This window comes from Nicotiana tomentosiformis, chromosome 1 (assembly GCF_000390325.3).
Source record: "Nicotiana tomentosiformis chromosome 1, ASM39032v3, whole genome shotgun sequence".
In the NCBI taxonomy this organism is placed as follows: domain Eukaryota; kingdom Viridiplantae; phylum Streptophyta; class Magnoliopsida; order Solanales; family Solanaceae; genus Nicotiana; species Nicotiana tomentosiformis.
In genome coordinates this window covers 91421467-91447382 of record NC_090812.1, presented here as the reverse complement: position 1 = coordinate 91447382, position 25916 = coordinate 91421467, and the positions used below count along the sequence as shown (strand labels likewise).

Below are 25916 nucleotides of genomic sequence, written 5' to 3'. Positions count from 1 at the left end.
GGGTCGCTAGGGTTTTTAAAAAAACTTTCCGATCGATTCGGTCGGACATTTGGTCAAAGTAGTCAACCCTCGTTTTACTAAAAAAATCCAACCGAACCGGTCGCTACTTTTTTTTTTAATTGTTTTCGACCGAATTGGTCGCTAACAGTGACGCGGAATTTTCCGCCAAAATTTACGACGGATATAGACGAAATATTAGTCGTAACTACTATTAAAAATTAAAAAATATATTTTTATGCATTTTCTGATCGATTCCGTCGGAAATTTCGGACGGAAATGGGCCGTTTTTTAGTAGTGAAAGAGGATTAGAATAGAGAATAATGGAAAGTTATTAAGACACGATAGGTACTATATTCTCAAGTTGGCTGAGGAACAAACGCCATCAACTAGTAGGAATTTGACATTAGTTGATTAACAAATGAAGATTATCTATGAGATTGACGATATTGAGTGCTTCTATCCTATAGATTAGTGAAATTCTTATGATTTTGTAGTGTATAATATCTTAGTTGAATATGACAGCTAATTACATTATCAATGTTATTGTATAACATAAATTTGGATAACATGATATGCTTCTTTATAAAAACAATTCGAGTTGTAAAATACAAAATAAAACACAAAACATACAATCTGCTGAAACGATAACTACTACTGTGACGACGATACAGAAAGCATACAAACAACACAGATACATTTAATCAACAATACAATATTTCCAAACAACAACAACAACAGATCACATATCAAGTTTAGATGATCCCTCTACTTTCCATCTTCATTCAATTATTTTTCAGATGATCTATCTCGTGTTTAATTTTGGTCAACCTATCATTAGGTGTTCTCTTATTTGTTATGATTCTTTCAATAGTGTTCTAAGAAAATCATGTTCTCTTCGTCTTCTTCGCGCTTATATTGGTGTTTAACTTTATTATTTTGTAAAGTAGTGGTAAAAATGTCAATGAGGGACTTCTCAACGGCGAGCCTCGGTTAATCGTTGACTCCTCGTGCCATCTAAAATAGTTGGCCCCTTTATTCTACACCCAACCTCATATGCTATACAAATATTAATCGAGAAAAATTACTTACTTTTGAAAGTTTGCAACCCCAAAATTTTCGCCCGAGGTTCATATTAGTCGTTTTAAGTCCTCAACGTACAGTAACACAATGGCAAATATAGTGTTCTATTAAATGCATTAAACTCTGTGAAACATTAGACATAGTGAGTCTAAGATGAAATTAAAGGAGAGAAAACATTATCATTTTTTTCTAATTTTTTTGGATATTATAGCTGTTGTAGAGAATATATATTATAATATAGCATAAAAATTAATTTTATAAAAAATTTGACTTTTATAGTGAATAAATATTATACAACAATATCGTTAAAAAGAGGTCTGACTGGAGTCTGTTTACTGCCTGCGAGGGATGAACTATATATATATATATATATATATACCCTTGTACTATAAGAAAAAGTTTAAATATACCCCTCGTTATACTTTGGGTCTAAATATATCCCTGATGTAATAGTATTGGTTCAAATATAACCTTCTTCCTTTAAGTTTGTCCAAGCTCGACATTCAATCTAACGCGGCACTGATATTTGAAAAGGTGGATGCCACGTGACATGCCACCTCAGCGCCCCTAACCCATTTTACCCCTCCCCTCTATTTGTTTTTCCACCACTAAAATTTTCTTCCATGGACAATATTGAATTTCACTCTAATGGTGATATTGGAAGCGTCTGATAAGATAAGTGGCAGAATAAGGAAGGAAGAATTCGACGGAGCAATGGTGGAACTCTCCTGTCTGGGAACTTGCCCTTCACTCTAAACTCCGTACTTGCTTCTCTGATTACAGTAATGCCCGTTACAATATCTATGATCACAGGTTCGTAACATCTTTTAAAAAAAAATATGAACTGTAAAATGTTCAATTTTGAATCTTTTTATTGTGTAGTGGTGTAGTTAATGATTGTGTGTCTTTGTTTATGTTATGTTCTTGGCGGTGATAGTGATAGTTTATTGTTTATTTATTTATTTTATTATTTTTTACCGTGAAATTACAGTAGGAAGATATTTCCGAGTGGAGTAGCGGCGGACTCGTACAAGAAAGCAGTGGACTCGGCGATGCAAAAACTCAGAAGCCAAGGAAATAACAACCATGAATCCTCTGCTAAAACGCTGTTTTTGGTACTTAAATGACACTCTGTTTTTGGTACTTTTTTTTTAAACAGAATTTTTGCAATAATATTTTATTGTTATTTTGGATTTTGTTGCAATACTCCAATGACTTAGAAATGGCAGGTCAATTTTTCAATTTTCAAAGCAGCTAGCAGTGTAATTATATTGAATCTAATGTGAGCGTGAGCGGAGAAACAAACATATATAAAAGACTAAACTTTGAATACAATATTATTTAGAGGGGAAAAAAAATTTTGGGATGAAAAAAAAAATAGAAGAGAGGGGTAAAATAGGTAAGGGAGGTAGCATGCTGCGTGGCATCCACCTCATCAAATGGCAGTGTCACGTAGGACAAATTTAACGGAAGAGGGGTATGGGTATATTTAAACCAATAGTATAACGATGAGGGTATATTTGAACCCAAAGTATAACGAAGGATATATTTAAACATTTTCTCATTGTACACAGGTATATTTGGCCCTTTTCCGATATATATATTTAAACATCTATTAGCCTGGGGCGTCTGGCAGAAAGGTATAGCGCCTTGGAGGCATGCGCTATACCTAGTTTGGTTCTTCCTTGCTTTTGTGTTACTTTGGTTCAAGATCTTATTTGTACTCCAATTTATTTAATTCATAGGAAAGTAACATAAAACTAGATAGTGAGGAACCATTGTCAAATTTTGATTCGCAAATCGACACAAGGTGACCAATGTTTACGTTGACTCAATTGAGCCCACCTTCTCATATATTCAATTATTCGTGGCACGGCACTTGACCAATTATCGCCAAAAACATATTTCCATGTCCAGTGTCACTACCATCCAGGCATCCACCACCGTACCGATAGGCCTAATTTACGTCCTGATTAGATCACTTTATCCATAATATAGTACTCTCATACACCAAAAAAGTAGTACATCTGGAAACAGATGAGTATGAGGATCATAATCTCCTTTGGACTCGGGTATGAGGAGGATCATAATCTCCTTTTACTTTGAGTAGAACACCTCTATGGCTCCAGCCTTGTCAATCTACTTAGAAGACAGAGAATTCAAACTGGTACACACATCCAGTGCTGCTTCTGTACCAACTGGTCAAGTTGGTTCCTAAGTGACTTGCGAAACTACCTATAATCTAATGTTTTCAAGTCATCATTTTAACGAGAGGCTAAAACTATCATGATAGATTTTCTATTGCCTTGAATAGAATTTCAAACAAAACTCTCAGATATCACAATTATGGTGAATAACTGAAACAGGATGCTAAAACCTAAACCGAGAAGCAAGCATAATCCATATGGTGAGGTGACACAACTAAAAACGAACAGGCACCTCCTATTGGCTTAGAAATAAGCAGATAAGCAATCTTCATTCTATAATACTAACATAACTAAACGTAGCAAAACCTAAAAGGCATAACTTTCATGTTATCCCAATTAAACGAGAGCTACAAACCCAGACAAGCTTTAATAAAAGGAGCATAAACCCAGTCAAACTTCAATAAAAGGAGCATAGTATTCGCGGTAGAGACCAGATAAAAGCAAGTAAGAGGTGCCAAAAGTTTCGGGATAAACGTGATCTAGACTCTAAATAAATCTAATTCGTAACAAATCTGACAGGCTTAAGTGAGAGTAAAGGAATGAAAAGCTTCCGCCTGATGCAATTGGAGCTTATTGAAGGTAATAAATCAACTTCAGTTAGTATATTTCAAGATGAAGCCTAGTTAACAACATAGCATTGGCTGACATTAATCTTAACAGTCACCATAACACCTATTGCTTCAATTTTCTATTTTAGATTGGGTTGAAATTCAACCTCATCCGGGTGCAAAACACTATAACCAAAACTGTGAAACCACAAATTCTCCTAAAATAGTCCTGAATTTTTTTCACAAACAAGGACTTGAGACCCCCAGATACTTGCACTGCACCACATTTGCTAATACTAAGATAAACACTCCCGCATAAAGTAGATACCAATTAGGAATATAAAAATTGTGTTAATAGACAAAGATTTAAGAGCAATAAGCAAAAATTGTTAAAATAACTCAATAATCCCACAGTTGCCACGTGCATTAAAAAGGATAATCCTCATATAGGAAAAACTCTAAATTACAGGTCGATAAAACGATAAAATTGACTACAACATTAAAACAGAGCTAAACATAAATAAGCCTCAATCGGAACCGGCTTAGTTGTAAACATAGGTGAGCCCAATTTTCTATTTTAGATTGGGTTCATTTACAACCCCATCCGAGTATAAAAGGCTATGAATAAAACTGTGAAATATCAAACTCCTAAAAATGCATACATTTTCTAACACACAAGGCCTTGAGAGCATCTTACACCGCACCAAAGTCGCTAATATGTGGAGCACTCCCATATAAAGTAGATAATTAAGGATATAAAAATTGAGATAATAATCTAAAACTTTAACAATAAGCAAAAACTGTTAAATAACTCAACAATCCCAAGGTTGCCACATAATTTTAAAGGGAAAATCCATACTAAATTACCGTTCGACAAAAAGATAAAATTGACGAGAGCATTAAAACAGAGCTAAACATAGGGATCAATCGGCGCCGGCCTTGTTGTAAACATAGGTGAGCCCACACTTACCACAGTAGTGACGGTCAAAGTGGTTAGCCATGAAAGTTCCAGCACCACACTCAGCATTAGGACACTCCTTACGAAGCCTCTGAACTTTTCCAGAATCATCCACCTTGTAAAACTGAAGTACAGCGAGCTTAACCTTCTTCTTCTTGTGCTTAATCTTCTTAGGCTTAGTGTAAGTCTTCTTCTTCCTCTTCTTAGCACCACCACGTAGACGGAGCACGAGATGAAGAGTCGACTCCTTCTGGATGTTGTAATCGGCTAGGGTTCGGCCGTCCTCGAGCTGCTTTCCGGCGAAAATCAGACGCTGCTGGTCTGGGGGAATTCCTTCCTTGTCTTGGATCTTGGCTTTCACATTGTCGATTGTGTCGGAAGATTCAACCTCAAGTGTGATTGTTTTACCCGTTAGGGTTTTGACGAAGATCTGCATCTTCGCTTTGGAGGAAAGAACTCGATGAGCACTGCGGCGTTAGGGTTTCTTCTTTGCTGTGAATGGAATGATAATGTGTGACTCGGTGCCTCTTTATTAGGGTTTTGCATACCCCTTCATTTCTCCTAATTCAGGCCGGGCCTTTCGAGATGAAAATGCCTTTGGGCTTTGGTGCTATTCCCTTTGGGCTTCGGCCTCATTGTGCTCAAATGAGCTGTTCAAAAGACGGGTGATTTGCATAGATAGGACACTTTGGTATTACTCTTGCTTTTTTAACCCCGCTTGCCCTATGGATAGAATTTCAAGTTTAATAAATATTGTCATTTGCTTGTCCTAAGGGTAATACTTTTGACCTTGAAGATTACCCATGGAGCGAGCGGGGGTCAAAAAATCAAGACCATTCTGTTATAATTCTGTATTGCTGTAATAAACAATTAAACTTTTTGGAAAAACAAAACAGAAAGTTAGTAATATTTGTTTAACGAAATAAATTCTGGAAAACAGTATATGAATAAATCGAGCCCACTGAATACACAATGTGTCCTTAAGGAAATTATTCCCCTCAAGTACCCGAGGTACTGAAATATATCCTCCCAGGATAGAACGATTTAACTCACCAGAGTGTTGGTACCAAAACGCCGGTGAACAGCGAGCCACTCGAAGGCTGTAAAACACACTGGAATTTTTGTTGCAGAAGAAGAAGAAGCTCAGAAATCGTAAGGAAAGATTCTGGGATTCAAACTCTATTTATAGAGTTGCTGGCATTATTTTCCAAAAAGGTTTGCAACCTTTCAGAAACAGCCATGGCTGTTGGATTTGAAATATTGCGGGAAAAATATATTTAAAATAATTCGGAAAAGAAAACGGGCCTGACCGAACCGGGTCGCGGGTCATGGGTTATTCCGAATTGAATTTTTCGTTAATTATTTAATTAATTAATTAAATAATTGAAAGAAATTTTGTCTAAAAAGATTAATCAATCAATCGATCTTTGACAAAATCTGAATCCGAATCCGAAGCCGAGCCGAGCCGAGCGAGCGAGCGACGACGACGACGACGCGAGGCTTGCCTTTTTCTTAACTCTTTAAGAGCTAGAAGAAGAGCAATTATATATATACTCATCAAAAACCTTTTCTTCCTCCGATATGGGACAATGTCCCTTTGCCAAGGGAAACTCAAATATTTTATTTTTCCTCCATTTCTCATTCACCCTTTTAAGCTACACAAGCTTAAAATCCCAACAATCCCCACATGAATGGGGAATGGCTATAAAATAAAGGAATGCACGGACGCGTGTGTGTTTTACATGCAAGAATTAATTGCATCTGGATAAGTAGGTTTCCCTTTGAACTTTCCGTTGTGAACTTATATCGGATATACTCGGTCAATCGGTAGATTTGATATCTTTGAACTGTTGAGCTTTGTTGTATACCTAGACAGCATAAGTCACACAATCAATCCTTAACCATCTATGGTTCTCACGGTTGTGTTCGTTTCAGCCATGAACACCGCCTGGTTTCATGAGTGCTTAGAGAATGGGCGTTTACTTTCATTCCCCTTGAAGCGGCTTACACTTCACACTCACATAGGTAATTTTTAAACGTGTAATCTTGTAGACACACTATCTGGTCATATCCTGTCAGACTTAGCAAATCATTAAAAACCTTTAAGCTTTGTTGACTCATCAAAAAGCCTTAATGCTTTACCTCGATTTCTGAACATTGTCTTCATCACGAGAATGGGTAAAGTTATTTGACAATGTTGAACCGTCATTCATAACTTTGTTTGATCTCTTTGAACCTAGCTCGTGGGATCTCCAGTCTGCTAGGTAGAGTTACTGTCATGATGACTTGTCCTAGACCTTAACCCCATTCCCTTTGATGATCTTTCAACTACCTCTTTAGATAGGCCTTTTGTAAGCGGATCCGACACGTTATCTCTTGACTTTATGTAGTCAATTGTAATAACACCACTAGAGAGTAGTTGTCTAACGGTATTGTGTCTCCGTCGTATATGACGAGATTTTCCGTTATACATAACGCTCCCTGCCCTGCCTATTGCCGCTTGACTATCACAATGTATACAAATAGGTGCCAAAGGTTTGGGCCAAAATGGAATATCTTCCAAGAAATTCCGGAGCCATTCAGCTTCTTCACCGGCCTTATCTAAAGCTATGAATTCAGATTCCATTTTAGAACGGGCGATGCACGTTTTTTGGATGATCTCCAAGACACTGCTCCACCCCCAATTGTGAAAACATATCCACTCGTGGATTTAACTTCAAATGATCCAGTGATTCAATTTGCATCACTATATCCCTCGATCACAGAGGGATATTTGTTATAATGCAAAGCATAATTTTGGGTATGTTTGAGATACCCCAAAACTCGTTTCATTGCCATCTAATGTATGTGATTGGGATTACTTATAAACCGACTCAGTTTACTAATAGCACATGCTATATCTGGTCGTGTACAATTCATGATATACATCAAACTTTCCAATACTCTTGCATAATCCAGTTGTGAGTCACTTCACCTTCATTCTTTTGAAGTGCATAACTCACGTCAATTGGAGTCTTAGCAATTTTGAAATCCAAATACTTGAACTTGTCAAGTACCTTTTCAATGTAGTGAGACTGTGATAATGTTAAACCTTGTAGAGTCTTGTGAATTCTGATTTCTAAGATCACATCAGCAACTCCTAAGTCTTTCATATCGAATTTGCTAGCCAACATGCGCTTAGTAGCATTTATATCTGTCATATGTTTGCTCATTATCAACATGTCATCAACATATAAACAAACAATGACTTCATGACTTGGAGTATTTTTAATGTAAACACATTTGCCGCACTCGTTGATTTTAAACCCACTTACCAACATTGTTTGGTCAAATTTGGCATGCCATTATTTGGGTGCTTGTTTAAGTCCATAAAGTGACTTAACAAGTTTGCACATTTTCTTTTCTTTACCAGTTACCACAAAACCCTTAGGTTGTTCCATGTAAATCTCTTCCTCTAATTCTCCATTTAAGAAAGCTGTTTTAACATCCATTTGATGGATTTCAAGACCATACACGGCCGCTAGTGCCATTAACACCCTAATAGATGTTATCCTCGTTACTGGCGAGTAAGTGTCAAAGTAATCAAGGCCTTCCTTTTGTCTATAACCTTTGACAACAAGTCTTGCCTTATATTTGTCAATAGTGCCATCAGCTTTCACTTTCCATTTAAAGAACCATTTTGAACCTAAAGGCTTATTTCCCGGAGGAAGATCTACCAATTTCCATGTATGGTTATCCAAAATTGATTGAATCTCACTATTGACTGCCTCTTTCTAAAACGCTGAATCAGAAGATGACATAGCTGCTTTAAAAGTTTGAGGCTCATTTTCAAGCAAGAATGTCACAAAATCTGGTCCAAAGAAAGTAGATGTTCTTTGACGTTTGCTACACCTTGGATCTTCTATACTTGGAGTATTTTCCTTTGGTTCTTCCCGAGGTTGTTTAGGTCTTTCACTTAATGACTCACATTCAGTTTTATACGGATAGATGCTTTCAAAGAATTCAGCATTATCTGATTCCATTACCGTATTAACGTGAATTTTGGGATTATCAGATTTATGAACCAAAAACCGATATGCTTTACTGTTTGTAGCATATCCAATGAAAACGCAATCAACAGTTTTTGGTCCGATTTTAACCTTTTTAGGTAAAGGAACTTGTACATTTACTAGACACCCCCACACTTTGAAATATTTCAAGTTGGATTTTCTTCCTTTTCATTTTTCATATGGAATAGATTGCGTTTTGCTGTGGGGTACTCTGTTGAGTATTCGATTAGCTGTAAGTATAGCTTCGCCCCACAAACTCTGCGGTAATCCGGAACTTATTAATAAAGAATTCATCATTTCCTTTAATGTCCGATTTTTCCTTTCCGTAATTCCATTGGATTGAGGTGTGTAAGGTGCAGTAGTTTGATGAATAATTCTATATTCCGAACATATTTCTGCAAATGAAAATTCATATTCTCCACCCCTATCACTTCTAATCATTTTGATCTTTTTATTCAGTTGATTATCCACTTCATTCTTGTATTGCTTAAATGCTTCAATTGCTTCATCCTTACTATTAAGCAAATAAACATAACAATATCGAGTGCAGTTGTCAATAAAAGTAATAAAATACTTTTTTTCACCTCGAGATGGTGTCGACTTCATATCATAAATGTCAGTATGACTTAAGTCTAAATGATTTGAATTCCTTTCAATAGACTTATAAGGATGTTTTACAAACTTAGACTCAACACATATTTGACATTTTAATTTATTACACTCGAATTTAGGCAACACTTCTAAATTAATTAACTTCCGCAAGGTTTTGTAATTGACATGTCCTAAACGAATATGCCATAAATCATTTGACTCCAATAAATAAGAAGAAGCTGTAATTTTATTCATACTGTCAACAACCATTACATTTAGTTTGAAGAGGCCCTCTGTGAGGTAGCCCTTTCCAACATACATTTCATTCTTGCTTACAACAACTTTATCAGAAACAAATACACATTTGAATCCATTCTTAACAAGCAAAGAAGTAGAAACTAAATTCTTCCTAATAGTAGGAACATGAAGAACGTTGTTGAGCGTTAACACCTTGCCGGAAGTCATCTTCAGGAATATCTTCCCATAACCTTCAATCTTGGCTGTTACAGTATTTCCCATGGAAAGCTCTTCTTCGGGACCAGCAGTAGAGTACGTCGCAAATGCTTCCTTGACAGCACCAACATGTCGAGTGGCTCCAGAGTCAATCCACCACTCCTTCGGATTTTCAACTAGGTTGCATTCCGAAAGCATTGCACACAGATCATCAATGTCATCATTCTTCTCCACTATGTTGGCCTGTCCCTTCTTCTTATACTTTTTCGGGAGACGGCAATCAGGGGCTTTGTGACCGATTTTTTCACAATTGTAGCAGCTGCCCTTGAATTTCTTTTTGTTCTGCTCCTTAGTCTGTCCAGAAGACCTCTTTCTCTTCTTACTTTTTGGAGCAGTCTCCTCAACGATATTAGCTCCCATGATCGTTGAATTTCCACGAGACTTCTTCTCGGCTGTTTTGTTGTCTTCCTCAATCTTGAGACGAATCACAAGATCTTCCAACTTCATTTCTTTGCACTTGTGCTTAAGATAGTTCTTGAAATCTCTCCACGAAGGAGGCAATTTTTCAATCATTGAAGCCACTTGAAATGCTTCATTCACGACCATACCTTCAACAATAAGGTCATGAAAAATAAGTTGAAGCTCCTGAACTTGGGTTCCAACAGTTTTACTGTCTATCATTTTATAGTCTAGAAATTTGACAACCACGAACTTCTTCAAGCATGCATCTTCAGTCTTGTACTTCTTCTCAAGTGCGTCCCATAATTCTTTCGAAGTATTCATCGCACTGTACACATTGTACAAGTCATCCTCTAAAGCGCTTAAGATATAGCCTTTGCAAAGAAAATCTGCCTGCTTCCACGCCTCAACAATCATGAATTTCTCATTGTCCGGCATGTCCGCAATATGCACTGGAGGTTCTTCACTAGTGAATTTCTGCATACTAAGTGTGGTAAGCCAGAAGAACATCCTTTGCTGCCATCCTTTGAAGTTGGCTCCGAAAAATTTTCCCGATTTCTCTGCCGGTGGAACAACAGTCCGGCTTGACGAGGCTATCGTCGTTGCCGCAATAGTCGCAGAAGAATTTCCGTTATCAATTGCCATTTCTCACTGTAAGCAACAAAAGAGTTCAATTAATGGCAAAATCAGAACAGTAAACAATACTATTATTAACAAAAACAGTATGTATAATAAATAAACACTGAAGTTTTTATATACTGTTTCACAGAAAACGATGAAGTTTTTATGTTCTTCAAATCGTTTTATGAATTTCAATACACTGATGAATTTTAAACTCAAATATTTCATTTCCCTCCATTTTTCATTCACCCTCTTTAAACTACACAAGATTAAAATCCCAACACATTCATTTCAGTATAATTTTCTGAAAGACTTGCGAATGGTATGAATTTTAGTTTGGATTTGGAAAATAAAAGAAAAGAAAATAATTATTATTAGCAATTTAGTGTTGAAGCACTTAAAAAAAAGTTCCATTTTTTGAATACTTTATCTTCAATGTGTTACCCATAGTCTCGCATTTTTTACTTCATTTAAAAAAATTGTTTAATCATCTGATGTGCGAAATTTGTTGACTCGACTAAAAAATTATTTAAAAACAATTGTTTAATCCATTGTTTGGATGGTTGTTATGTATCGTTTTATAATGTATCGTATAATATTGTATTGTATTATATCGTTTTGATGCATGCGATGTTTGGATAGATTGTATTGTTTGTCCTCGTTACATGATGTCATGCACCAACAATATGAAAAAGAAACTTGTAATATTATTTTTAAAAATAAGGTACGAGGTAGAATTATCATAATAAAAAGGTAGGGTAAAGGATAAAATGAAATTATTTAATAATAATGACGGACAAGATAAGAAAAAAATAAAGTAACGATGTGACTACACCAAATCGATTATTCTATAAAGTGACACTTTTCATCGTTATGTATCGATGAATTTAACAATACATTACAATAAACTTTAAATAACAACCAAAATAACAATTATATTTAAAGTAACAATACGATACAATACATCATGTTAGAGACACTCAAACAAGCTTTTGAAGAAAAAAAATAATTAAGGGCGTAATGTAAAATTTTAGAAGTCAATATAGAGTAGAGGTAGTAAAAAAGATAAACAAAATAAAATAAAGCGTGAATGTTTTCCCTTTTCTCTCTGCTCCCTTAGCCTTAAATCTCACTGTTTTACTAATTTGATTGTAAGTGTGGCAGCAGGGTTTAAGCCGCGACTAATAAGGGATAATGGAAACACGCTGCAACTTTTGGCTTCCGAAGAAGAAGAGATTTTGCGCAAACACCCTTCTCAAAGATTCAGAGTGAGTCCCTCCCTTTAGTTAATAACACTTCCCCTCCCCTTTCTAACACCCTCAAGTTCTTACTTCCATTTTTTCGATTTAAAAAACAAAAAGCTTTCTTTTGATTTTAATGCTTCAGGTTCTGCGGAAACCACACCCAAAGATCTAATGGACAATGGATTCCTTGCCCTATCCACCCTTCTCAGTATATACAATACAACCTCATGCTCACTTTGTTTTTACAATTCATCTTTTTGCTTTATTTATTTATTTGTTGTATTTGCCATTTTATAAATAGCTCTGTGCTGGAAGAGAATCTCCAAAGTCACCTTAAGCGATGCCCATTTTACAAACAAGCTCAATCTTTACTACTTCAGCCTTATTACCAAGAAGGGATCAATGCTGGCAAAGAACAACAAGGGGACCAGAACTTTAGTTCAGAGATGAAGAGAAATGCTGTTCATTCAATGACCCCTTTTCAATTCTCCCAATTGATTAATAAAATCAAGTCTGTTCATGCTTCTCTATGTAATGACATCCGTGATTCTTTCAAGATTCCACAAGCTTGTGACATTTGGACTAATCGACAAGTGGACCGGTGTTCTTTACTATCATAGTACTCTTTTGTATGTGTTGTGTGCATTTTATATTCCCTTTAATCCAATGTTATCTTATTTTTCCAACCCCATTTTTTTCAGGACTTTACCTTTTCAAGAGAAACATGTAATGCAGCAAGCCTCAATTCTTGGGAATCTAGAAGAATTTGGGGTTCTTAAAGTTAAGTCAGAAACATCAGTGGAGGAGGAGGATGATGTTCCTGCAGTTGTTGAATTTGGAGCAGGGAGAGGATACTTGACGCAAGTTTTGGCCGACTGTTATGGAATTAAGAAGATTTTGTTGGTTGAACGCAAATCATACAAGCTCAAGGTCGGGCGACAAGCATAAAAATCATGCCTTTATTTTTTGTTGTGTCATTAGAATGTTATATCTATCAGACACCTGGGTGTTTATGATTCATGAATTATGTATAGGCTGATCGGAGTCTGCGACAGAAAGAGAGTGTTACACTAGAGCGGTTGAGAATTGACAGTAAGGGCCTTATTAACCCTTTACTTTATCTGATAAAAAAAATTAACCCTTTCTTCGTTATGAGCTTTTTTTTTTTGCTCCGGATTCTCTATTTTGATGTTATGTTAGTTTTCTTCTGATTCACTGGTCATGCTATATGATTAGATGTCAAGTTGCCGTGAGTTTTTTTTTCCTTTCCACTTTTGCAATGATTGCACTATCATTAGCTCTTAGATTTGGTATATTATTATTACTAGGTATTAGACTAGAAAAGAGTGTTGTTATGCTGCAATATGTTTATTTACCTTATCAAAAAAAAAAGTTATGCTGCATTATGCTGGATGATTCACAGAGAAATACATATGATTGTGGGCGTTCTTTGGTATACAAGATGATGTAATGTGTATGATTTGCTAGCAACACTGAGGTGTTCTTAGGCTTGAACAAAGAGTCCAGCTGTCATCAAGTTGTGATGTGTATGTAGTATCATTGGTTCACTAAATTGTAGCTTATATTTGCAGTATTTATGCCATTTTTGCTTCAAGTTGTTGGTGCATTTAATCCTCCGCAAGGATTTCGGTTCTTGTGTTTAGAGTTGGGGTGGTTTCGTAGGATACATATATGACATGCAGAGAATTATTTCTCTTCAGAAAACCATTTTTGTTGCAGTTTCATATGCTAGTTAACTGGATAATTCGTGTTCTAATAGGATAAATTTATGTAATTTCCTGTCAAATTATTGACTGCTGCGATATTGCTTTGTGTGTGTGTGTTGGGGGGGGGGGGGGGGGGCATTAAGGTCAGCAGATAGATAACTACTCATCTATCACCCATTTACTCATCTTGCCAGCTTCACTAGGTCATTCCCATATGTCTATGCAATGGAATATGTAGTGATAGATTTCAGAACCCCACATGAAAGCCATGGATCTGACAAGAAAGTAAAATAGCTATCAGCATACAAGGATGAAAAAGACTTAAATTAATCATGTCGCCCTGACTCACTGGATGATCATCTTCCTCTATTACTTTGAATTAACGGGTTTTAACTTTTTGCAGTTGAGGACCTGAAATTGGATGATGTTGAGAGTTTACAAGGAGTTCCTTATCTGGCAATTGGTAAACATCTTTGTGGGCCTGCTACAGGTACTTCTTTTCTTTCTGCTATAAGAAAAAGAACATAGACCATGCCTTTACACAGTGCATTTGATTCTTCTTCTGGCCAGTTTTACTTTATGAACTAATACAATAAGCAATTTGATGCAGATATGACTTTAAGATGTTGCATCAGGGAACAATGTGATGATTCTCCTTCTGAATCGACTTGCCACATGATCAGCCTAGCTATAGCTACATGCTGTCATCATCTTTGTCAGTGGAAGCATTACATAAGTAATCTGCCTTCTGCCGGCTCTCGTCTCATGATATTTTCTGTTGCACATATCAGTTTTGACTCCGTTCTAGTTTCTCCTAGAAAATGTTCTTTCATTAGCATAACTTTGTGACTTACCGAAATTCATGAATGATACCTACCGCAGATAAGCAATATATGTTGAATTCGGGAATCAGCAAGGATGATTTCAATGCCATGACATGGTTTACCAGCTGGGCCGTCGATGCAGATCATGGTTCAGACCTTAGTGGCACTGATTGGTCTTTTGATCTACAGATCAGGTACGGTCGTTCTATTTGTATTATTCAGAGGTTTCTTCGCTTACCACATTTTCTCTTCTCTTGCTCCTAAAATGACTCTGTTATAAGTTATTTCCTCTACATGTGGTTCACAGGGAAAATGAGCATGTAGAATCTGATCTAAATACATATGAAGTCAGAGACATGGTGAAAGATATGAAGGCTGTGGATAGAGCCATCGTAGGGTTGATGTGTAAGGATATTATAGATGTTGGGAGGTTTATGTGGCTCAAGGAACATGGACTTGAATGTGAGCTTGTCAAGTATGTTCAGTCAAATATCTCTCCAGAAAACCGTTTGTTGGTCGGTCGGCAGAAAAGCTGAGTGTTAACGTGCTGCTATACACTGCATTTGCATCCCTTAGATATTTAGCATTCTCAAACCTGTAGGTCTAATTCACAATTTGATAATGTATTCTGGATATCAACATTTTTCGAGTAGATTTTTGAGGTCGTATCCTTTGACATTTTGTTCCGGTTTTAGGCACCAAAAAAAAATAAAAAAAATAGAAGCGGCTGTAATTTCTTTGTTGTTGACCTTGAGGACCAAAGTACGCTTGGAGCCTCCAATGTACGCTTGAAATAATTGTTGAATTCTACTACCTCAATTTCCTTTGCCAGACTAAAAAAAATACTTAGGAAATATCATGCCTTAACAATATATCACCCAACATTTGGATGGACTCGCACTCTCCAACCTTCCTACACTGTCAGCATATCAATCTTCTTTTTTCATTCTTCTGCTGCTTTTGTCGCCTCACCAATGATATTGAAGAGCTCTCGATTTGGATTGTCCTAATACGTTGAATTAAACTTGGAAGAGGGAATTCGAGCTTGTGTTGGTGTCTTGGTGAAACAATTATAATGGCCATTGCGTCGAAGAAGACCAGACCATGTTCTACATTTCAGTGAGACCAACTTGTTCTGGCATTTACTCACAACGGCCTACTACTCCTGATCAGAAGGAACCATCTCACCTCAAAGCTTATTTTACAACCACAAGATGAAGACAGAAGGTGGAATATTTTCTGGGTTGATTTGCACGTCGATCATTTTTCCAGGAGGGACCCCAACATGGCATTCCATAGCCATGGTGAACGTGGACTTGGGACGTCTAGCCAGAGATAAGCTGAAGGGTCAATTGGATGGGCCATGGTAGATCAAATGAGAAATATGACACCACGATTTGGTTTCGTCCAACAGCATTTGCCTTAGATTATACAAACACTTGACTCGAAATGGTTGTGCTAAACACCTATTCAATTTGTACTGTTTTATTCAATATTGTTTTGACCAACCTCAACTAGATTGTGAAAAGCTGAGTTAGAAAAGAGAGGACCTGAAATTAGCACATGAATGGTATCCATTGTACATTAGTTTCAAGAGGCTCTCGCCAAGGGTCTACATTAGCAATTGCACTCTCAAAAGTTAGCACAGGGATTTTTATTTTTTTTGCTTTTCAATTCAATAGATTAGGATTTGGAGAACAAAATCAACAGATTAGGATGATTTATCTCCAACTACGACCACTGTTTCTCAACTATTCAAGGCAATAGCCTAACCCCTTTCAGTTGAGAGTATGGACATTCCAGTGCAAGAATTTACAGGAAGAAGAACCATGCATGCCAGACATGCAATACAGATACCATTTACATATTTTAGTTCACAATGTACACTTTCTAAGAGTGACAATATGCTCAACTATTTGCACGACCAAAGGTTTTCTCACTGCTGTAGCACATGTAGAGGAACCCATCTTTATCCTTGAAAGAATCATACACAGTCTCCATCAAGCTTGCTGCAGCAAAAGAAAATCCATACGATATCAGTGACGGGGCAAATAATCCTTGTCATGGTGTTATAACATGTAAAAAAAAATTGAGGCAAGGTGAACAAACTAGGAGTTACTTGTTTGAGGCAAGGTGTTATTCACAAACACGAAGAGAGCTTTCCCAGGAGCCAGATGGAGTCTGCCACTCAGAATGTGGATAAATTGGCCAACGGACATATCACGGGGTACCAGGTATCTGTGGTCAAGACCGAATAGAAGATTTAAAAAAGAAAAAAAAAAAAGAGGATTATTACTAATTAGGACCTTATAGGACTATTATAAGAGGAACAGTAGAGGACTACACAGTGGTAGGGGAGTGTCTTGGTTTTTTTTTTTCTTTTTTTTTTTTGGTGGGAGGGAAGAAGTGGGTTTTCCATCTCTGTTCATTCAGCAAACTACAGGAAACTACATGTACAACCGTGAATTAAACTACAACCCCTCCAAGAAACTAAAAGCAAATTCCAAAACAGGGCCTACGGAGGAGAGTCAGTTATTGGGTTTTCGTTGCATTTACAAATAAATGTGAAGCCCTAAAATACTATTTAAGGCAGGGTATGGTAGAAGAATCATTTTTTGGCAGGTAGCCGGGATAGTACATTGTCCACTAAAGAGAAGATCCCAGATTTGTTCAGCTCTATGTTACACAAAGCTGTTCCAATAGCTCGACGTAGATGACAGAACGGATGAGAAGTAAGCTTCGGAAGGCACTGCTATGATTGGGAAATCGAAAGGATGACCCAGTTTTTGAAAGACCTGGAAGATGTGCAGACATTGTGAGAGGCTCCAGATTCTTTGATATCGACAGTTCCAAGAAAATGGTATATTTAATGTGAAGTCTTGCTATCAAACATATCTGTTGCAAGTGGCACTACCCCCACAATAGCCTATTAAATTTAGTTGGGAAACTAGAGCTCCTTATATAGTAAAGAAATTTTATTAATAGTACCGAAATGGTACACAACATGTACAAGAGATGGATTATCTCTATTCCCTGAAACTAGAGCTCCCTATAAGGTTGCATGCTTCAGTTAGGTTATAGTTAATGAAGCGTGTCTACTCAAGAAGACAAGAATATCAAAGAAGAGCTATGCAGATTTGCAGTAGATGCTGCATGTGTAAAAGGAGGTTGAAAACAGTAATTACTCTTTTTGAATTACTGGATTGCGATTCAACTGTTGAATTTTGTTTACATTTTTAGGGTGAAACTGGTAATATCACAGAAAGTCAAAACCCCTCTTTTGGTGCTGGAGAGGATCGTAAGATGAAAAAGGATCTATGGAAAATTTGGAGCGCCATTCCAACACAAATATGTTGGGTGGTATAAGGGAAAGGAATGAACGTGCTTCTATGGAAAAACTACTTTCTTTTTCTTTTTGATAAGGGTAAGAATTTTATTGATCCAGCACTAAGCATGTGCTGCACAGGAAAGAAAGAGACTGTAAGCATTCTTTTCACTTTTCCCTCCCTATGTAAAAGTTTTGTTTCCCTCTGCTGTCAGATTTTCAGTTCTAACTAGATATTCATAAGAAATTCTCTAAGCGCATCCAAAACTAGGAAGCTTAGAAAGAGATTCACATTTGCTGTTCAAGAGGAGATTCAGAAACATCACATTTATGAGTAGTATAAGAAAGCACATCACACTAGATTTTGGCAGGAAATATGACACCGAGATGATATTTGCTTACTTCTTCTTTTCCATCTCAGGGAGGTCAGTCTTTGAATATCTTTCAACCACCACCTGCAAAAATATAAAACAAATAAATTCATGACATGATGACAATATGCACTATTGGAGGGAGGGAGGGAGGGAGCCGAGGGTCTATCGGAAACAGCTTCTCTACCCTAGGGTAGGGGTAAGATCTGCGTACAAACTACCCTCCCCAGACCCCACTAGTGGGATTATACTGGGTTGTTGTTGTTGTTGTTGTTGTTGATGACAATATGCACTATGCATGAAGGAGCATTCAATAACCACCAGAGGGTAAAACATAATGGTTAATCCAATATATTTTTGTTGTTTGTATGTTTCTTTCTGAACAGCAATCATCCAAATACTGTATGTCGGTAGGGTAGGAAAAGTTATAGCAATTGTAAGCAACACTCACAAATAGTTAATTTTTGTGCAAAGGGTTCAAATCAAACTTTGGTGTGTGCATTATTCAACAGAAGCTGTAACAACAGGCAATTACCACTTAAACTCCTAATGGTTGATAAGATGGGACTTCAATCCTTATGATTCCGAAAGAAACACATGGGCTACATATGCAAAATTTTCAATTTTTTTGTTAAGTAAAACTTTTTAAAAAAAAAATCCAAAGGGGATATAACCTATGTACTAGTATACGAAGACCCAAAACCTAATGCTAAGCCCATAAATCACAGAGCACCAATCTTACATATAATTACAGATACGCATAACTGTATGTACTTCCATATAAGGTAATATTTCATTTTGCCATCAATATGTTAATCATCTTCCCCCTTTAATTCTCACTTAAGTCTACCTTTAACTTTCGATTAACTTGATCAAGTCCAACCTTTCTCTTCATCGTCATCATTTTCACTCTTAAATTTCTCGAAAAGCCTTAAATTGCTGAAGTATCAGCATCCAGTCTCTCTCTATTCTACCTTCATTCACGTCTACAATTTTATTTGGCAATAGATCTCCTTCACCTTTGAGCTTTGAACCTGAGGTGATTATCACATCTCAATATTTGTCCGATTTTGTGAAAGAGAAAGAAGAAGCAAGTACCACATTATCAAGCTTCAGGGTTGTCCTCAAAATTCAAGTAGACATCATCTCTTATTGGTTGGAATAAAATTAGTCAGAATTTGCTTTGGAAGAACCATGAAACTTATAAACCAAATCAGTCTAGTGATGACGGATCCAAGAACAAAAGCTCCTGACAAGTGCCAACCACTAGTGAAAGATGTTCCAAAGTTTTTTTTTTTTTTTAAAAATGTGTGTGTGTGTGTGTGTGTGGGGGGGGGGGGGGGGGGGTATACTTTCAATTTCAGACTAAGAATTTGCTAATCATGCGAGCTGTGGAACCACTAGAGATGCTAAAGCATTGTCAGGATAGAATGTTGAAGCTACCAAGGTGAAGGAACCTCTCCTGCCACTTAGAGTCAGATATCAACACTAATACCTTTAATTAACATCAAAAGTCATATTATGACTTTTGAGTAAATGCAAAACTTTGGAGGAATTTTAGGGGCTAAAAATTGGAGATAAGGAGGATGAGGCTAGGAAACAGTTTGAATCAGTTGAGATAAGAAAGCTAATTGGTAGGAAGAAGCAAATTAAATTGAACCAGCAGCTTATGATATTATAAAACACTAATATATGGAGTACATATTTTTTTTTGCACAGTGAAGCTATAAAATGGCTAAAGTCTTTTCAGCTAAATTTTTTAACTTTAAACCCAGTGATCATCTACTTAGCCATAACCTAATTGTCTAACATATTTCAAATTAGAGAAAAGTACAAAACGTAGTGGTTGAATGCGAAAAGAATCATATACATAAAAAAAATCGAATTTAAGTCAACGAAAAAGTGGAAGCTGAATACAAAAGTATAGAGACACACCGGCAGTCGATCAGGATATTTGGCGATTATATCTTGTGATTCTGCGAGTCTCTCATCTGCAGTTTAATCGATAAATAAGGAAATAAATTGTAAGGATAATCAGTTTGATAAACAAAAATGGGATTTGATACAGGATTGAAACAGCACCGTGTGAAAATTCTTCTTTGAAAGCCTTCCCCATCTCTCTGCTTCACAAATCACAACCGAGCCGTCTATGGATGATTTTTCTGTCCTTACAGATAAGATCATAAGAAGAATACGTGAAAACCACGTTGAATAACTTAGTTAATGAATGTTCAATTAATATTATAAGACCATTCACAACCAGATGCGGGGATAGCTCAGTTGGGAGAGCGTCAGACTGAAGATCTGAAGGTCACGTGTTCGATCCACGTTCACCGCATTCCTTTTTTGAATCCAGTGCATGATAGTTCTTCCCAAGAGATAATACCTTTTGTGACTTTCTTTTTTAAAAAAAATTCCTCCCAAATTAGGAGGATGTATAGTGTTTTCACGTAATGCGTGGAGGTACTTTTAACAAATAAGCAAGTCTCACTTTTCGCCTTTTGTGACTTTGTGTTGGAGTAATACTGACAGAAGGTCTCAATATGATTTTCATTTTCTATTGTGTTACGAACATAAAACGAGTTACGTTTCAAAAATGATTTTAATTTAATTTGGTTGGTGAAATGCAAAAATATCATTATGATCATATTCTGTTATATGTCATTATAGATTTTAATTAATTAGATGTTGAGTTCTCAAAAGATGAACATGAAGGAATACTAATCAATGACTCTTGTTAAAGTAGCTTACATGTTTTTAATATGTCCACAACAGTTATTTCCTAGACTAGTTCAACGGCAAAAGACATTTTAATCAACTCGATAAAGGCAAACTAGCATATCGAAGAGTATGGTAAATTTTGGTTTCTAGCTCAGGTATTTTCCAAATACGAGCTTTCCCGTTTAGATCCATGATCAAATAAAACTATGCAAGTAGAGAGGCCCCTCTGTTGGGTAAAATATGTCATGGTACGTGGCCATTAAAAAAGGGAACACGTGGAATCAAAGTCGGGAGAACGAAAAATCGGGCACATCTACCTCGTGTGTCACCGAGAAAGACAAGTCCATAAAAGCATTGAGCATGTTGCGCCCGATAGCATTCAATGAAGAATATTCTATAGCACTAAAGAATAACGGCTCATTACAGGAATTTGGGCATTTATGTTTACCGTTAGATTTTTATTATCGTACTTTAAAATTGTCATTAGTGGTGGGCCCGGCCATTATGCCCACTGAGCTATAAATAATAGGCTCAACTATCATTGTAATATATGATTTTCTGGGCATCAAAAAATAGATTTTAATACAGCATCTAGATATTATTTCTCTCTCAAGCTTGTTGTTCTCATCATCATCGTGCTTAGAAACTCTGTTCCTGGGCTCTCCAAATCTATCATTTTATCTACATTTGAGCTAAGTATTTTACACAAAAATTGATTAGTTTATTATCTTTTGGGATTAAATTGATTCATCTGTCTAGAAACCACGAACAAATTCAACTGTACCATTTTTCGGGTAAACAGTTTGATGCCCACCGTGAGACCTAGACAATCGTTGCGATTAAAATTGGTCCTTGCTTTTTCTCCATAGACAAGCTTTGATCGTTTTCTATTTTTGCAAAAAATCACCAAAAAATGGCAATCAATACCGTTATTAACACTCGCGATCCTGAGGTTCATGGGGAACATCCCTATTTTGAGGACTCAATCAGCGACACCCGCAATGAGGGGGAAGATGCCAAGGCAAGTACGGGAGGCCACTCCTGATGATGCTGACCAGGGATACGTAGTAGACACAGTAAGGATCCTGCAAGAGCAACAGACACTCATTCTAGGCCACCTCACGCGGCAGAATCAGATTATGACAGAGTTAAAGCGGACGCTATCGGGCGCTTCAAATAATGCAAACAGACGAGATCCAGTTCCTCTCATTGTTCCAACGAACCAAACGATGCAGAGAGTCAACAACAACACTCCTAGGGGCGAAGTTGGGTCCGACGGGGCTGGGAGGAGTAGATCTAGCCTCAACAGCGATATAACGATCCATTCAAGAAGGAACTCTTGCGGTTCATGAAGGAAGTAAACGCCCGCATGGACCAAATCTCGGGAGCACCCTCGGTATTGAAAGGCCCAAGCTCGAAGAAGTACATCCAGTTACCGTACAAACCGAGTGCGGCCCCGGAATTAATCCCAAAGCGATTCAGAATGCCTGAAGTGCCAAAATACAATGGGACCTCAGATCCACATGAACACATCATCACCTACACAACGACGGTGAAAGGAAATAATCTGGCTCCTCACGAAATTGAGTCCGTGTTATTGAAGAAATTTGGTGAGACTTTCACAAGGAGAGCCTTGACTTGGTACTCATTATTGCCCGAACATTCCATAGATTCTTTCGAAATGCTCGCGGATTCGTTCATCAAGGCCCATGCCGACGCCAGAAACGTACAAGCCCGAAAGACCAACATATTCTGGATCGCACAGGGAGAATCCGAGTTATTATGAAGGTTCGTTAGTTGGTTCCAGAAGGAAAGGATGTTGTTACCGGCCGTCCCGGACGAATAGGTAGCTGAAGTGTTCACTAAGGGTTTGAAACCAAGGAGTTCAGATGCTTCCCGAATGTTGAAGGAAAGTCTGCTCGAGTTTTAAGCAACAACTTGAGCGGTTGTCCACAACCGGTACGAGTCAAAGATAAGGATCGAAGACGATCGGGTTGACTTCCCGTCATCAGCAAAGGGACGTGAGAAGAACAAAGAAAAAATAGAGGACGATGTCGACTCACATAGACAAGTTTCAAGGGGCCGATTTCTGCCTTACGAGCGGACGGAAGCTCGTAACATGAGCTTCCGAACATCGGACAAGCTCACCGTTGACAAGAGGACCGATCGTGGGTGGAACAACAGATAGCTGCAGGATAGAAAAATCTCGGGACTACGAGGTTCTTCTTTTCTAAAGTTATTAGAGGATAATTTTAACGTCGGCATTGTGGAGTTAGTTTTGACCATGAGAGATATCAAAAAGGCATGATTCCCGAGACCTATGAGGTCTGATCCCAACCAGAGGGACCCAAATCTATGGTGTGAATACCACGACACTAATGGCCATCGGACTAGGGACTGTCGGCACCTCCGGGAAGAAGTGGAAACGCTGTTGAAGAATGGTCACCTCAGTGAACTATTGAGTGACCGAGCCAAAAATGATTATGGCCGGGACAGGGGCGACGTGCAAACCTTGAAGGTGGGAGAAGAACCTCCACGTCAAATGATCAACATGATCTTCGGAGGGAACGAGATTAATGGGTTCACCTTCTCAACCGCAAAGAAGAATAAAGCATCGACAACCTATAGTAAGAGATTTCGGGAAGATGATATCACGTTCACGAATCAAGACGCGGACGGATTACTACTACCGCACAATGACGCACTGGTAATTTCTTTAAATATGTTAAATTTTAAAATTAAACGTGTTTTAGTGGATCCAGGAAGTTCCGCCAATATCATATAATGGAGAGTTATAGATCAAGCTTAACTCACCAGGAACATCGTCCTGATAACAAAGCTCCTTGCCGGATTCAACCTCGCAAGCATGACAACTCGAGGGGAATTTTTACTGCTTACGGATGCCGAGGGCGTAACAAAGATAGCTCTCTTCGAAGTAGTAGATGGGGACATGGGCTATAATATCATCCTGGGAAGGCCATGGATGCACGAGATGAAAGTTGTGCCTTCGAGTACCACCAATTGTTGAAATTCCTAACACCCGAGGGGATCAAGCGGATAAGAGGTGATCAACCGATAGCGAGACATATCAATGCGATCTCAGTCTCTCATATCAAAGGAAAGGAACATATGACATAGCAGTTATCGGGACCAACTTCCGACCCCGACCCAGAGGAAGTTTCCCAGGGGGTAGGAAAGTCAGAGCAATATCATATATCAAGGTATTTTCAAGTACCGGAAGAAACAGACGCAATGAAATCCACGACAGAAGAACTAGAGCAGGTTGCACTGTTTGAAAAATTCCCGGAAAGGAAATTCCATTTGGGAACAGGACTACACCCAGAGCTCAGGTAAGATTTTATTGAATTCCTTAAAATTAACGCTGATTGTTTTGCATGGTCGCACGAGGATATGACAGGAATCCCAACAAAGATAGCCGTGCACAAGTTAAGCTTGGACCCGAGCATACCTCCGATAAGGCAAAAGAAGCGCTCTATTGCCGAAGCAAGGAATAAATTCGTCAGAGAAAAGGTAACCCGTCTACTTAAGATTAGTTCAATCCGAGAGGTAAGATATCTGGACTGGCTAGCTAATGTGGTAGTAGTTCCTAAGAAGAACAATCAATTTAGCATGTGCATAGATTATAAAGATCTTAATAAGGCATGTCCAAAGGACTCGTTCCCATTACCAAATATCGATCAAATGATCGACGCTATGGCCGGGCACGAGTTAATGAGTTTCTTCGATGCATATTCTGGGTACAATTAGATCAAGATGAACCCGGAAGACCGAGAAAAGACTTCGTTTATAACAAATTTTGGTACATATTGTTACAACGTAATGCCCTTCGGACTAAAAAACGCCGAAGCTACTTACCAACAACTCGTAAATAAGATGTTCGAAAAATAAATAGGAAGAACTATGGAAGTATATATAGACGATATGCTCGTTAAGTCTTTGCATGTAGGTAATCACCTGAGACATCTGCAAGAAATGTTTGACACACTGAAGGAGCACAATATGAAGCTTAACCCCGAGAATTATGTGTTAGGGGTCGGATCAGGTAAATTCTTAGGATTCCTGGTCTCACAAAGAGGAATTGAGGTGAATCCCGACAAAATCAAGGCCATAGAGGACATCCCGGATCAACTATTCAACATAAAGGAAGTACAGAGACTCGCAGGTAGATTAACGGCTTTGAGCAGGTTCATTTCCCGATCATCGGAGAAGTGTCATCGCTTCTTCGCGCTTCATAAAAAGAAAAACAACTTCGAGTGGACACCAGAGTGTCGGTAAGCCTTGAAGGAATTGAAGAAATACTTGTCAAGCCCTCCGTTGCTCTCGAAAACCTAAAGAAGGAGAATCATTGCTGGTCTACCTGGCGGTCTCGGAAGTTGCGGTAAGCGTAGTTTTAGTCCATGAGGAAAAAGGTACACAATTCCCCACATATTACGTTAGCAAAATTTTAACGGAAGCAGAAACACGCTACCCATATCTGGAAAAGCTGGCCTTAGCTCTCGTGGTAACCGCCCGTAAGCTAAGGCCCTACTTCCAATGCCACCCGATAACGGTGGTGACTGCTTTTCCTTTTAAGGAATATACTCCATAAACCCGAACTCTCGGGCAGATTGGCCAAATGGGCCGTTCAAATGATCGAGTTCGACATAGAGTATAAACAGAGGACAACGATTAAATCACAAGTCCTGGCTAACTTCGTGGTTGATTTCAGCCCTGGACT

The 25916-nt window shown here is 37.8% G+C and overlaps 3 protein-coding genes and 1 non-coding gene across 4 annotated transcripts; 2 read left to right on the top strand and 2 right to left on the bottom strand.

Annotated features, from left to right (window-relative positions):
* Positions 1-4597: 4597 nt before the first annotated feature.
* Positions 4598-5319, bottom strand: LOC104119457 (ubiquitin-ribosomal protein eS31 fusion protein). The gene has a single exon (XM_009630973.4). The coding sequence runs from the start codon at positions 5227-5229 to the stop codon at positions 4759-4761; it is 471 nt and encodes a 156-aa protein (XP_009629268.1). The 5' UTR covers positions 5230-5319; the 3' UTR covers positions 4598-4758.
* Positions 5320-12078: 6759 nt separating this feature from the next.
* LOC104097924 (tRNA:m(4)X modification enzyme TRM13) lies at positions 12079-15442 on the top strand. Its single transcript, XM_009604544.4, has 9 exons — positions 12079-12234; positions 12353-12418; positions 12512-12811; positions 12912-13140; positions 13245-13302; positions 14341-14427; positions 14548-14673; positions 14820-14955; positions 15069-15442. Exons 1-9 carry the CDS (start codon positions 12161-12163, stop codon positions 15295-15297), a joined length of 1305 nt encoding a protein of 434 aa, XP_009602839.1. The 5' UTR covers positions 12079-12160; the 3' UTR covers positions 15298-15442.
* Positions 15443-16385: 943 nt separating this feature from the next.
* Positions 16386-20677, bottom strand: LOC138900551 (autophagy-related protein 8i). The gene is made up of 5 exons (XM_070187585.1): positions 20540-20677; positions 20393-20448; positions 18489-18541; positions 16881-16999; positions 16386-16770 (listed from the first exon to the last, which is right to left on the bottom strand). The coding sequence occupies exons 1-5, from the start codon at positions 20571-20573 to the stop codon at positions 16670-16672; spliced, it is 363 nt and encodes a 120-aa protein (XP_070043686.1). The 5' UTR covers positions 20574-20677; the 3' UTR covers positions 16386-16669.
* Positions 20678-20722: 45 nt separating this feature from the next.
* On the top strand, positions 20723-20795 carry TRNAF-GAA (transfer RNA phenylalanine (anticodon GAA)). The gene has a single exon. It is a non-coding gene; the product is annotated as a tRNA-Phe (tRNA).
* The last annotated feature ends 5121 nt before the right edge of the window (positions 20796-25916 follow it).

What these genes read in the sequence shown, in the direction of transcription:
- LOC104119457 (XM_009630973.4), bottom strand. Translation starts at nt 5,229, where the DNA reads ATGCAGATCTTCGTCAAAACCCTAACGGGTAAAACAATCACACTTGAG.
- LOC138900551 (XM_070187585.1), bottom strand. Translation starts at nt 20,573, where the DNA reads ATGGGGAAGGCTTTCAAAGAAGAATTTTCACACG. An exon ending in AATATCCTGATCGACTGCCG is followed by an intron (nt 18,542 to 20,392) that starts GTGTGTCTCTAT and finishes ATATTTTTGCAG; the next exon opens with GTGGTGGTTGAAAGATATTC. An exon ending in CCTGAGATGGAAAAGAAGAA is followed by an intron (nt 17,000 to 18,488) that starts GTAAGCAAATAT and finishes TCTTGACCACAG; the next exon opens with ATACCTGGTACCCCGTGATA.
- LOC104097924 (XM_009604544.4), top strand. Translation starts at nt 12,161, where the DNA reads ATGGAAACACGCTGCAACTTTTGGCTTCCGAAGAAGAAGAGATTTTGC. An exon ending in ACCCTTCTCAAAGATTCAGA is followed by an intron (nt 12,235 to 12,352) that starts GTGAGTCCCTCC and finishes TTAATGCTTCAG; the next exon opens with GTTCTGCGGAAACCACACCC. An exon ending in TGCCCTATCCACCCTTCTCA is followed by an intron (nt 12,419 to 12,511) that starts GTATATACAATA and finishes TTTTATAAATAG; the next exon opens with CTCTGTGCTGGAAGAGAATC.